This window comes from Fukomys damarensis, unplaced genomic scaffold (assembly GCF_012274545.1).
Source record: "Fukomys damarensis isolate Sample0158 unplaced genomic scaffold, DMR_v1.0_HiC HiC_scaffold_17, whole genome shotgun sequence".
Taxonomy (NCBI): domain Eukaryota; kingdom Metazoa; phylum Chordata; class Mammalia; order Rodentia; family Bathyergidae; genus Fukomys; species Fukomys damarensis.
This window is the reverse complement of record NW_022900929.1, coordinates 57,640,469-57,652,579: the sequence shown is the minus strand read 5'-3', so window position 1 is coordinate 57,652,579 and position 12,111 is coordinate 57,640,469. Positions and strand designations below refer to the sequence as shown.

The following is a 12,111-nucleotide window of genomic DNA, read 5'->3' as shown; positions in this document are numbered from 1 at the left end:
TTTGTTTTTCTGATATGGGTTTTCCACTCGGTTGCCCAGGGTGGTCTCAAACTCCTGGGCTCAAGCAATCTTCCTACCTTGGCCTCCCTAGTAGTTGCGATTTCAGGCCTATGCCTCCACACCCAACTTACCCTTTTAAAAATTCAACATATAAAGAGCTCAAAGACAACACACTGAGAATCACTGCTTTTATACACTTTTGCATGTATGATACGTCATAGTGAAAAAAGGAAAATGGAGATAGTGCATTTGGCTTTGTGCCTATTCAGTCTGTGGAAAGCCCATAATTACCATTCTGAACAAGGAAGCTACAGAAATGGGGTGGAAATGGTTGGCATAAAAGGATGACGCGGGCTGGGCATTTAGCTCAGTGGTTCCGCCGCCTGCCTTGCAACTGCAAAGACCTGAGTTCGATCCCCTGTAACCCCCCCGCAAAAAAAAGATGACTCTATGGAAGTCATAGATGTAGATGGGAACTCTCAAGAAGGTGTGTTTGCGGAAGACTACGGGTTGCAGCAATGACTAAGGCCCAGCTAAAAGGAGAGAGAATCGACTAAAATAAAAGTAATCTAACACAGATTTCACTAACTCCCTTCCGTTCCCCCAAAAAAGCACACTGAAGAAAATCAAGTAAAAAGAAATAAATGCTACTACTTATGGTTATCTTACAGTATGCTGGTACTATTTTCCAAACAGACTTTTTTTTGGTAGTGGGGATCGAAATCAGGTCCTTGCTCTGGTGTGTCCATTTTCCAAACAGTACTTCTGTAATTCCATCTATCTCAGATGCACTGTTAGTAGCACCGTTCGGAAGGAAGACCTTAAAATTCTTTTGCATCTGTATTGTTAGAAAATATTCTTTGTTTATATATATTAAAAAACTGAGGGTACCAGGGTTTGAGGGAACTATCTCCCTCTTCTTTGGCACCACATTGTTGTTTGGGCACTGTGTCAAACATTACCTAATCTTCCCTCATCCTCATGATAGCCTATTAGATAGATGAAGAAACAGGCTATTATTTATCTGCCCCTCTCTCCTGCACTGTTAGTTTCTCAATGGCAGAGTTTGCATCATTCATCTGTATCCTTATGGTTAACCACAGGTAAATATTTTGTTGAATTAAGTTTACTAAAGAATCACAAAAGATGCTGTGAGGACAGCATCAAGAAAGCAAACAGCAAAGTTTTAAGAAATGGATGGTCAGTAGTGTCAAACGGTATACACAGAAAGCCACCCGTATATCTTATCAACGGCACTGAACATCAAAAGATTTTCAGGGAAGTACCGGCATCTAAACTTGCTCAGGAAAGCAAACAAAAGGGTAAAGCCTACAATGCCTACATCTTACTTGGCTCTGTCAATCTGAAGACAGTGTAAAGGGTCACAGCGCACCTTTTGGAAAAACTTCTGATGGAAGACACCAGATGAAGAAGGGCCAGAGCACATCAGACTTGGCGATGACAATCAGTGGGGAGGGAAACAGTTTTCCTGAGGAGTCTCCCGCCCTGTCACCAGGGCTGGAGATGCCCCTCCACAGTCTGAACAGAGGAAAAGCACACTTACCCCAAAAGACACTGCTAAGGCCGTGGCCCTAAAGGGCCGGGGAGTCCTTAGCGAGTCCCCACGCCTTGCGAGGAAGACCAGGAAAGCTTGGAGCAGACAGCAGGCACTACTTCACAACCCAGCTTCTCCAACAGTAGGAAGTAGGGTCCCGGCACCCAGTGCTGCGACGCTAACTCCCACCAGCTGGAGGACCGACGACTGCCAGCCAATCTTCCGCCCAATGAGGAGACGTCATCACTCGGCGAGGTCCAGCCTTTCCCGGGGAGCGTGCACTTCCGCTTCCGGGTCACAGCGCCGCGTTCCTCTGGTTTTTCTTCTGAAAGCCTTTGGAAATGTGTTTCTTTCCTTGATGGCTTTTAGATTCACTTTTATAACAGCTGGATAACTGCGGCAGCACAATTAGTAGTAAAATAATGTCTCCCGAGACGTATTCTTGGGGTGAAATCAGGCCTAGAGGAGCCACCTTAAGAAAAAGTAATTTAGACTGACGGAAGCGCACGTGGGAACTCAGGAGGGGGCGGAGCTTGGGGTCCACGCGGAGCTGAGGCCGAAGTCCCTGTCTATTTGCGCGTGCGCAATGTGAATTTACCAACTGCGGTGGATCAGTGCAGCATGGAATTCCGCTCCGCACGGCGAGCAATACTTCAGTTGCTAGACACTGTGGCTCCGGCAGATCGACCGGCGCTCCTGCGCTGGATGCGAACTACGCGTAAGCAACTAGGGCTAGAGGCAAACGATTGGGGCTAGGGTATGGTCTGGCGCTGCCCTTGGTGACCTAGGCGGGTTAAAACCAAAAGCCTTCCGATGAGATAGCTATGCTGATCTCTTTTTTACTGTGGGATAAGGTTGTCCTCTGGGCCGGTCAGAGTGCCACTTGGGATTGGAAAATTGGGCTCCAGATGATTTGTGATTTCTTTGCAGACTCCAGACAGGTTTCTGGAGTCTCGTTGTGTCTTTCTGAAAGAACAAAAAGGTGGTATTAACCCTTTCCCCATTACTCCCATGGACTGATGATACCAGAAAAAACATTTTGCAAGAGATTTTAGGTTGTAGAACTACAAACTTTGACCCTCCGGGTAAAATAATCTGTAGCTAGTGCATTTGTTATCTTGACTGTAAAATAGTTTACTGGGCATGGTAGCAAATGCCTGGCATCCCAAGCACCCTGGGAGGCTGAGGCAGGAGGGTCTTAAATTCAGGCCCAGCCTGGACAATTTAATGAGACTGTCTCCAAATTTAAAAACAGACAATAGGATGGGAATGCAGCTCAGCGCAAAAGCCCAGTATTCAATCTCCAGCACCACAAAAGATCATTTAATAGTTTTTGGAGGATTAAAAAAAAGGCGAAAAATACTTTCATCTTAAAACTGTTAACATAATTAACAATAGCAATAATAAAAAGCACAAGTTAGAATTGAGGAAATGTACTTATATCCAGGTATTGAAGAATGAAAGCTTTCTCCTTTTGACAAAGTGAGTAGTGAAAGCACACAAAAAGTAGGATAGTCCCTCTTTCAGATAATTTAGCAATAAGATGCCAGCTTAAAATTTACTTGAACATCTGATAGCAAAGTTTATCATATGTACGGTGAATACAGAAAACCAAAGGGGTAGCTTCATATTTATATAGTACACATGCGAGATTATTTCAAGACAGGAATTTCCAAAATATGCTGAGTTTTCTGTCACTTCACTTAAACCCATCATGCCCAGTTCATCATATCCCATTTGTTTATAAAACAGTAGCAACTGCCATCTGCTTTTTCTGTATTCCTCGGTAAAAGGACATTTATTCCAGTATAAGGACATTAATTGCCTACAAAAATACCAGTATTGTCTTGCTCTGGCAATTGCACAGTTAATTGAAATGTCTTTCCCCACAGGAACATTTCAGCTTTGTGGAGCAATTTGAAATCTCACCCTTCAATTTTTCAAAATCAGGGTGGCTTGAAAGTGTGTTGTGTATGTTAATTTTGTAAACAGAAAATCTCGGTATCACTAATTGAAGAACCCCTTCGCCCAATTGCTCTTCCACTGAGGGACATTCCCAGGCCTATGTTTTTATTTCTTTTTTATTGCAGTACTGGAGATTGAACCCAGTGAGCCCAGCCCTACATTCCTAGCCCTTTTTTATTTTGCAATCGGAGCTCCCAGGTTTGTAATTGGCTATTACTGTCTGTTCATTTTGTGATGTGTGACTACTGAATTGACCTGTTGGTTCTAGGAATTTTTCTGTAAATTTCTTAGAATTTTCCACATGAATGTCAACTCATATACAAATAGGCATTCCTTTCTTTTCTTTTGTTTTTCAAACCATCTGATTTTTGTTTCTTTTTATCTCATTGGGCTGGCTAGTAGTATTGCCACTGCTGTATTGAGTAAGAGCAGCATGAGTGAATATCCCTTCCTTATTCTCAACCGTAGAGGAAAAGCATTGTCTTTCACCATTAAGAATAATGTTAGTTGTAGAATTTATCTTTTTTTAATGTACTCTATTTCAGAGAGCTTTTTTGTATTCCACTCCCAGCCCCATTCCATACTGGGAATTGAACCCAGGGCCTTCAGATTGAGCTATATCCCCAGCCATTTTATATTTTGCAACAGTGTCTCACTAAGCTAAGTTGCCCAGGCTAGGATCTGACTTATTTTTTTTTTTTTATATTTAACATTTCATTTAAAAAATATTTTAATATTTCATTTTTTTATAAAAAAGGCACAAAGAACAAGAATGAATTATTGAAAATTAAGAACATGATTTCTGATTTTAGGAAGATGGCCAGGCATGGTGCTGCACTCCTGTAATCCCAGCATTTGGAAAGCTGAGGCAGGAAAATGGCAGCGAGTTTGAGGCCAGCCTGGACTACATAGTGAGTTGAAGACTGACCTGAACTACACAGACCCTGTCTCAAATAAATAAATAAAGTGGTAAGAAGGATGGGCTGAATGTGTTCAAAGCAAAGAGAAGTATTTTACTATCTCCACTTACAGATGAGGAAACAGATCCAAAGATGTTATAATTTTTTAGTAATTGTTTAACATATATTTATTGACCCTGGTATTTGCTTGCACTGGTCCTAATACTGGAATTATAACAGTGAAAAAAAGAAAGTTGTGAAGCTTCTTTTTCAGTCTTCATGGCTCTGAGAAAATAATTTTAAGTCCCTGACTTTAGGCTTTTGCTTTAGTCTCTTTTCATTTATTAAATGAACACTTGCCTTACAAGGATGTCTCACGGGATGAAAAGACGCAATGAATGTGAATTTTTTTAAAATTTTGCTAGTTTGTTGTTTTTGAGGAATTAATCCATTCTTCTAAATTGTTGAATATATGGCAGTGACAGTGAACCTTTTAGAGACCAAATGCCCAAACTGCAACCCAAAACCCACTTATTTATCACAAATGACCAATTTAACCTGAATACTGAGGTTTTAATTTAGAAAAAACAACTGTTATCTGATGCTCAGCTGCTGGGGCAACTTGGCTCACGTGCCAACAGAGGGCTCTGTGTGCCCATTGAAGCATGTGTGCCATAGGTTCGCCACCACTTGTGTTGGGCATTGAATCCAGGGCATCCCACATGATAACTCTACCACTGAGGCTCCCTCCCCAATCTTTCACCAGCCTTTTAAAAGGAGGAAATTAGCTGGGCATGGTGGCGCACACCATGGGAGGCTTAGGGAGAATTTGAGGACAGCCTGGGCTACATAGTGAGTTCAAGGCCAACCTGAATTACATAGCATAAACCTTGTCTCAGAAAACAAAACAAAAAAGGAAATTAACTGGGACGGGTGGTGCACACCTGTAATCCTAGCACTGAGGAGGCTGAAGCCAGAAAATTGCCTGTGAGTTCAAGGCCAACCTGAACTGCGTAGCAAGACCTTATCTCAAAAAACACACAAACAGAAAGAAGGAAATTCTGTCTTTTGAGACAGCATGGATAGGTCTAAAGAATATCATGCTAAGTGAAATAAGGATAATAAACCAGGCACAGAAAGACATAATACTGCATGCTCTCACTTATATGTGAAATCTAAAAATGTCAAATTCATAGAAGTATAGCGAAGTTAGCAGAGGCTAAGGGTGGGGAGTGAGCAGGAAAAAGGGAAGATATGGGCCAGTAGGTACAAAGTTTCACAGGAAAAGTAAGTTCTGGTGATCTATTGTATAGCATGATGATTATAGCTAATAATATATATTTCAAAGTTACTAAGCAGATTTTAAATGTTCATACCACAGAAAAATGAACATGTGAGGTAAAAGATACATACATGCTAGGCTGATGTGATCATCCCACCATGTATACATGGACCTATTACATTGTGCCCAGAAATGCAAGAGGTGATCAAAATATATGGTGATGTTTAAATTTTAAAGTATTAGTAAAGGACATCATCATCAATGCCCTTCAGCCCCTCACTTTGAACACACAGCATCTTTCATGAGTGTCTTTACAAGACCCAGTAAATGGTGGTGCTGCATGCCGTCTAACAGATAGGCAGGCTCATAGGAACATCACAGTACTTCTGTCTCCTCTCTGAAGCCCATATGACCAGGAAAGGTGAACATCTTGAATTGATTCAGGGCTCAACAGCGCAACTAGAGCCACTAAAAAGTACTTCATCAAGGAAGGATGGGCTGAGTGTGTTCAAAGTGAAGGGAAGTATTTTGAGGAGGATTCATTGCAGTGTGCCTTTTATCATAATGAATTTTTTAAACTTTCATCATATTCTTAGGTCACACCTTGCATATTGTTATTATTATTCATCCAAATTAAATTTAAAAGAAAAACTAGGATGACTAGACACTGGGAGTATAGAGGGAGGGCCTTAAAAGTCTAGAGTGAAGCTTGATATATTGAGAAATTGTAGGGAGCGTGGAGGATAGGAAAATGAGGTTTAAGCAAGATTGGTTTAAGTAGGTATATAGAGTATTTTATAGTGGGGAAAGTTGATATCCAGGAGCCATTTAGAAGTTAGTGTTCTAAGTACGAGGTGGTTGAAATGAGAAGGGAGAGGAAATAGGATTCAAAGAAAAAGTGGTAGGACTTAATATCTGACTAGATATAAAGAGTGGGTTTGATTCATGAGTAGTCAGCCATGCTGGTATTTCTGAAATATAAGTAGGAAATTTTAAATAATTAATTTTGCCCTTTAAAGAAACTCTTTCTCCCCTCTCTACCCACCTATGGGCAGCTAACTGATTAGCACCTTCCCTTAATCTCTTTCCAAGCAATGTACTCTTACTACACATTCTAGAATAGCTGTCATACATGTTAAAATGTTCAGCCTTACTACTAAGTAAATGCAAATTAAAGCAACCAAGTTTGTTTTTATAATATTCAACACTGTGACAGTTTGATGAGACATATATTCTTATTCATATCTCTTACAGTAAATTGGTATGATCTTTCAGATAAGAAATTTGTGAATATGTAACAAAAGTCATTCAAATGTTTAAGTACCTCTACTTCAAATAATTTTTTAATAAGGATGTTATCAGAGATGTAAGGAAATGATACGTGCCAAAATGTTAGATGCAGTGTTCCTAATTCTTCACAATTATAACTGTCCAGAAGTAGGAATGAATGGTTGAATAGAGATAACATATGATAGAATATTAAGCAACCTTTAGAAATGTTTCAGCAAATTGATTTTTCCTTTCAAAACAGAGTCTCATTATGTTGACCAGGCTGGCCATGAAATTCTGGGCTCAAACAATCCTTCATCCTCCCAAGTAGCTGGAACTGCAGGCTTGTGTCACCATGTCTGACTTCAACAAATTTAATTTTAGTTACATAGAATAAATGTTTAGCATCTAACATTAAATTCCAGTTTTATACACTTCAATTGTAGCCTCTTCTGATTTGTTTTCATAGCCATTATTAGACAAGTTTCAAATTTCCTTTGCCAACCATTATAAGTAATAAAGTTAATTTCAACCTTCTTGAAATTTCCCTGTGAAATCTCAAGGTATCTGTTAACTAAAAATTTCCCCGTGAGAGCAGGAATGTAGCTCAGTGGTGCCATGCTTGCCTGGTAAGTGCAAGGTCCTAGGTTCAATTCCCGGTACTGAGAAAGAAAAATTTCCCTATGAAACCTGAAAGTATTAACAATTGTGAATCAGTGACATTTGAATAAGATGACACTTATAAAAACATTTAGGAAGGCATGTGGCTGAGTTTCTTTGTGTTATCAAAATTAAATTTGGCATGTTTACATTTTGATTCATGAAAATGACAGTTTTAAAGTACAGTTTTGGAAAAAAATTTATCAAACACTTATCTTCAAATGCTAACTAACTTTCACTGAACTTTATAGCTGACTCCTGTTCTAAGGCAAACATTTCATCACCAAAAGCATCTTTTGATAAGGACATTGTTATCATTATTTCCACTTCAAAGGTGAAGCAACTGAGACTCAGAGATAGTAACTCACCTAGATAATAAGTAGTGGATCACAGGATTTGAATTCAAGCAGTCTAGCTCTGAAGTTTATTTGTTTACCTGGATTTAGCATTTATTCTAGAGTCAGAATCCAACATACAGGGCCAAAGCCTGCTGAATGAGGATGATTTTAGAGCCCAAGTAAGTGAAATGGTTTAGTTTTGTTTCCTCAGTATACAGGGGATCAAACACAGGGCCTTGCACACGCTAGCCAAGTATGTCTACTACTGAGATACATCCCCAGCCCTGAAAAATGGTTTTAAATGAGTGATTCTTAACTTTCATTTCATTGGCTGGGGAGGGGGTTAGTTAATACAGGGTCTTATTGTATAGCGCTGGCTGGCTTCAAACTCACAGCAATCCTCCTGTCTCTGCTTCCCAAGTGCTGAGATTATAGATTTGGGCCACCGTGCCCAGCATTTCATAGGTCTTAAGTGATGTTTGATTATTCTGGAGCCAGAAAATGGGGGAAATAATAGTGTTACCTCATACAGATATTTTGAAGATTAAAAGTGAAGGTGTGTGGAGCATATGGCACAGTGTCTTACAAATAGTACTCAGCTCTTAAGACATTTCTTCCTAGGAAAATATACATATACGTATACATCCAGTATAAAACTTCAGGTCCCTTTCTGACCACAGAAACCCCATATTTGGATTCTCTTCTCTGGAAGCAGGGTGAAGAATCCTGCAGTAACTAAAGTAATCTTCCTTGGCATTGTGGGCCCAGGCAGCCAGCCTCAGCCATGGGAAACACGTAGGAATCTGATTAGACAGCTGTGCAGATAGTGCTGGAGAAGCCTCATTTGTGCACAGAGATACTCCTGAGAATAACCCAGCTCTGTGATCGATCTCACACCAGCACACTGTGAGGACAGAGGTGATAGTAAAACACTACACGGGAGGGCATAAAGCAGGGCTGTGCTTCCAGTCCTGGGACTCAACCCACAGGCAGAATGGGCACCTGGCCACATCCGCTATGTGCTAGGTTAGGATTTTATAAGCACCTCCAATGAGAGTACAGTACATGAAGTAGCAACTTTTTATACGGTGTACAGTCAAAAGTACATACAGTGTTTGCACCACTACACCTTTCATGTGCCAAAACTTGACAGCATGCTGGAGGCCATTAAGGAAAAGCTTGAAATAAAGGCTGGCAAGCTATGCTTTATCAACTTTTCACTTCGTACAGGTGGAATGTTTAGAGGTCTGTGTAAACGCACTGATAATTCACATAAATGGCAGCTACTATGAGGATCTGACACCTAAGGATACTGAAGAAATTATTGATAAGCTGAAAGCTGGAAAATTCCAAAACAAGGAGCCAGGCATGATAGTGCATGCCTATAATCCCAGCATTCAGAGGCTGAGGCAGGAAGATCATTGCAAGTCGGAGGCCAGTCTAAGCTACATAGTGAATTTAAGGCCAGCCTGAACTAAGAAAGGAAGCAAGGAAGGAAGGGAGTTGTAAGCCAGCTGGAGATCTTAGTTCTTTGAATGAGCCACCTAAGGACCTGGCTTTTATGTACAAGCAGCATTTATTTTATGTTCTGCTGTAAATATGTCAATGGAGAAATGAATGTGAACCTATCAAAAAAAATCTCTTTACTTTTGAATGTGGTTAAATCAGAGTTTATCACGTGAAGGAGTACCAGTTCTCATTTTTACCTGATACCCTTGGTATTGAGGTGAAATAAGTGCAGTTTTGACCCTGGGGCTATAGCTCAGTGGTAGAGCTGATGAGCCCCAGCACTACCACCCCCCAAAAGAGTCTTCAATTATCAACAAATAAATGATGGCTTAATAATTTAATATGTAATTTCCTAGCATCTTTCATCTTGATCTTGACTGGTGATTCTCACCTTAACTGGAAGATTAACTCCCAGCTAAATACATGTGACCAGAGAGTTGGTGGAAAATCTTAATTACAGATCAGAATTTGCAAGCATCTCATGTTTCTCCAGCTCCCTGGATTTTTACACGATTGTTTATGACATTTGGACCTCAACCACCCAACACCATTCTTTCAACTCTCAGTAGCCCAATATTTATCGCGATTGGAGCCTGGGGTGCTACACAGTGATAAAGAAAAGAAGTTAAAGTGATCATGGGCTAGAGCTCTAAGATTGCTGAACTGTGCTCAGATCCAGAGCCACATTTAAAGGGCTATTGAGCAAGTCAAGAAAGCAAGTAGAGGGCAAAGGATGGGGCTACCACTCTAAGAACCATGCAGAGGGCTTAACTCAGTGCTAAGACCAAGGTAGTGATAGAACCACTACCAGCTGCCTTCTTTGGTATGGTATCATACTGTAGTTCAGACGTAGAACTACCAAATCCTACCTCTACCAATTTCTGGCCAGTATGATCTTAGATTTTGTGTTGTTAAAGAATTGGTAATAGTACCACCTGTAGTGTTCTTAGAAGTTAATATTTGAGAAGCCCTGCACCGAGTCTAGTATGCCTTAAGTGCTCATTTGGTAAAGGTACAACATTTAAGATAATGGTATCTTCCAGCTGATTGAAAAAACTGAGCTAATGTCATAGAAGGGCAAATTCTGGCTTGGTCTGCAGAAGAAATGCTGTCTGTTCTTGAATGAGTTAAAGACTGAACAGCTGTAAGTGAGATATCAGATACGTACGTGGCATTCTGCCATTTGGTGAGAGGTCAGAGTTTAAGTCCCCTTCCATGCTAATCCTCTTGGACTGTGTAAGACAAACTCAATGAAAACTTTGTTTCATTAAACATGGTAGTTTGTGTTGCAACATTAAACCCAAAGAAGCTAAGCTATGAAATATTTCAGTTTAATATAATGAAATTTTTATTAATTTATTTAGTTAACCATTTATAAGAATTAACATTGAGTTAAAAGCTCTAATATTGTATTCTATCTATGAAGGGAAACTAAGCAGATGTTAGGTATTAATTAACACATTTGGAGAATTTACTCCTATTTTAGGAATAGAATTTTAAAAAACAAGTGTAGGGGGAAATGCATCAAAGATGCTATTTAACTCCCACATAAAATAATTGGAATATATTTTTTATTAATTTTTTGGTAAATTTTAGGTATATAATATAATGACATTCATCATTGGAAATTTGCACCTTTACATAATTTATTTTGGTCCTGCCCTCCGTTCATTTGGAATATATCCTAGATCTTATTTTTTTCTCTATAATTTATATTCTGGCTCCTAGAAATCACTTGAAGGTAGTAGCTTAGAATATTGTACTAAATATTTGAGTAAAGAAAAGAACTAAAAGGCCTTCCCTCACTAGTTCAGAGAGCCAAATAATATATTTTGGTATTAACTAATATTGCTCAAAAAGAAGTTATGCAGAGAAAGAATGTATGTAAGGACACAGTAGTATATTTAAAGATTTCACATGGTCAGCAACCCAGGCTTATGTGCTTATGCAGCTGTTGGTCTGCTCTGTAACTTTTGGCAATTGATTTAAGGTTGAAAGACTTGGTTTCCTAATCTGTAAATGTCTCACTTTGTCTTCCTCACAGGAATGTTATAATAGTTAAATGGGTTAGTTTATATATGAAAGAACTTCGTAGACTATAAAACATCCAATTTTTAATTGACATGAAATGTCATCCCGAACAAATAAGTATTATTTATGTTTAAAAAGATCATGACATGCCAGGTGTTGTGGCACATGCCTGTAATCCCAGCACTCAGGAGGCTGAGGCAGGAGGATTAACATGAGTTTGAGGCTAGCATGGGCTACATAGTGAATATAAGGCCAGCCTGAACTACACAACAAAACCCTGTCTCAAAAAACAAACAAACAACAACAGCAAAAAAACCCAGAAGATCATAATATGCTATCTTATACAGTGGAGTGACTATAGATGATAATGTAGTTGTAGGATATATTTCAGAATGCTAGAGGGAAGGGTTTCGAATATATTCACCATAAAAAATTATAAATTAGTAATTACAAATATGAGGAGATAGATATGTTTAACCTGATTTAAACATTACGCAATCTGAACATGTGTCAGAAACATCACATGGTACCTCATAAATGTGTATAACTTTTGTTTTTGTTTTGTTTTGGTTTGATTTTTTTTTTTTTTTTGGTTTTTTTTTG

At 39.3% G+C, this 12,111-nt stretch overlaps 2 protein-coding genes across 4 annotated transcripts in view; one reads left to right on the top strand and one right to left on the bottom strand.

The window, feature by feature from the left end:
- The window catches only part of Srp54 (signal recognition particle 54), a 69,549-nt gene extending 67,746 nt beyond the window's left edge, over positions 1–1,803 (bottom strand). The window contains exon 1 of one of the 2 annotated variants that reach the window (XM_033765132.1): positions 1,565–1,803. The gene's annotated coding sequence lies outside the window, so the exon portion shown is untranslated. The remainder of the gene's footprint in view (positions 1–1,564) is intronic. The other variant, XM_010633604.3, reaches the window with a different exon arrangement.
- A 64-nt stretch (positions 1,804–1,867) lies between these two features.
- The window catches only part of LOC104868700, a 32,847-nt gene continuing 22,603 nt past the window's right edge, over positions 1,868–12,111 (top strand). For both annotated transcript variants that reach the window (XR_782079.3, XM_010633607.2), the window contains exon 1: positions 1,868–2,273. Coding sequence is in view for 1 of the 2 variants with exons in the window: in XM_010633607.2 (XP_010631909.1) it covers positions 2,177–2,273 (97 nt within the window). In the remaining variant the exon portion in view is untranslated. The remainder of the gene's footprint in view (positions 2,274–12,111) is intronic.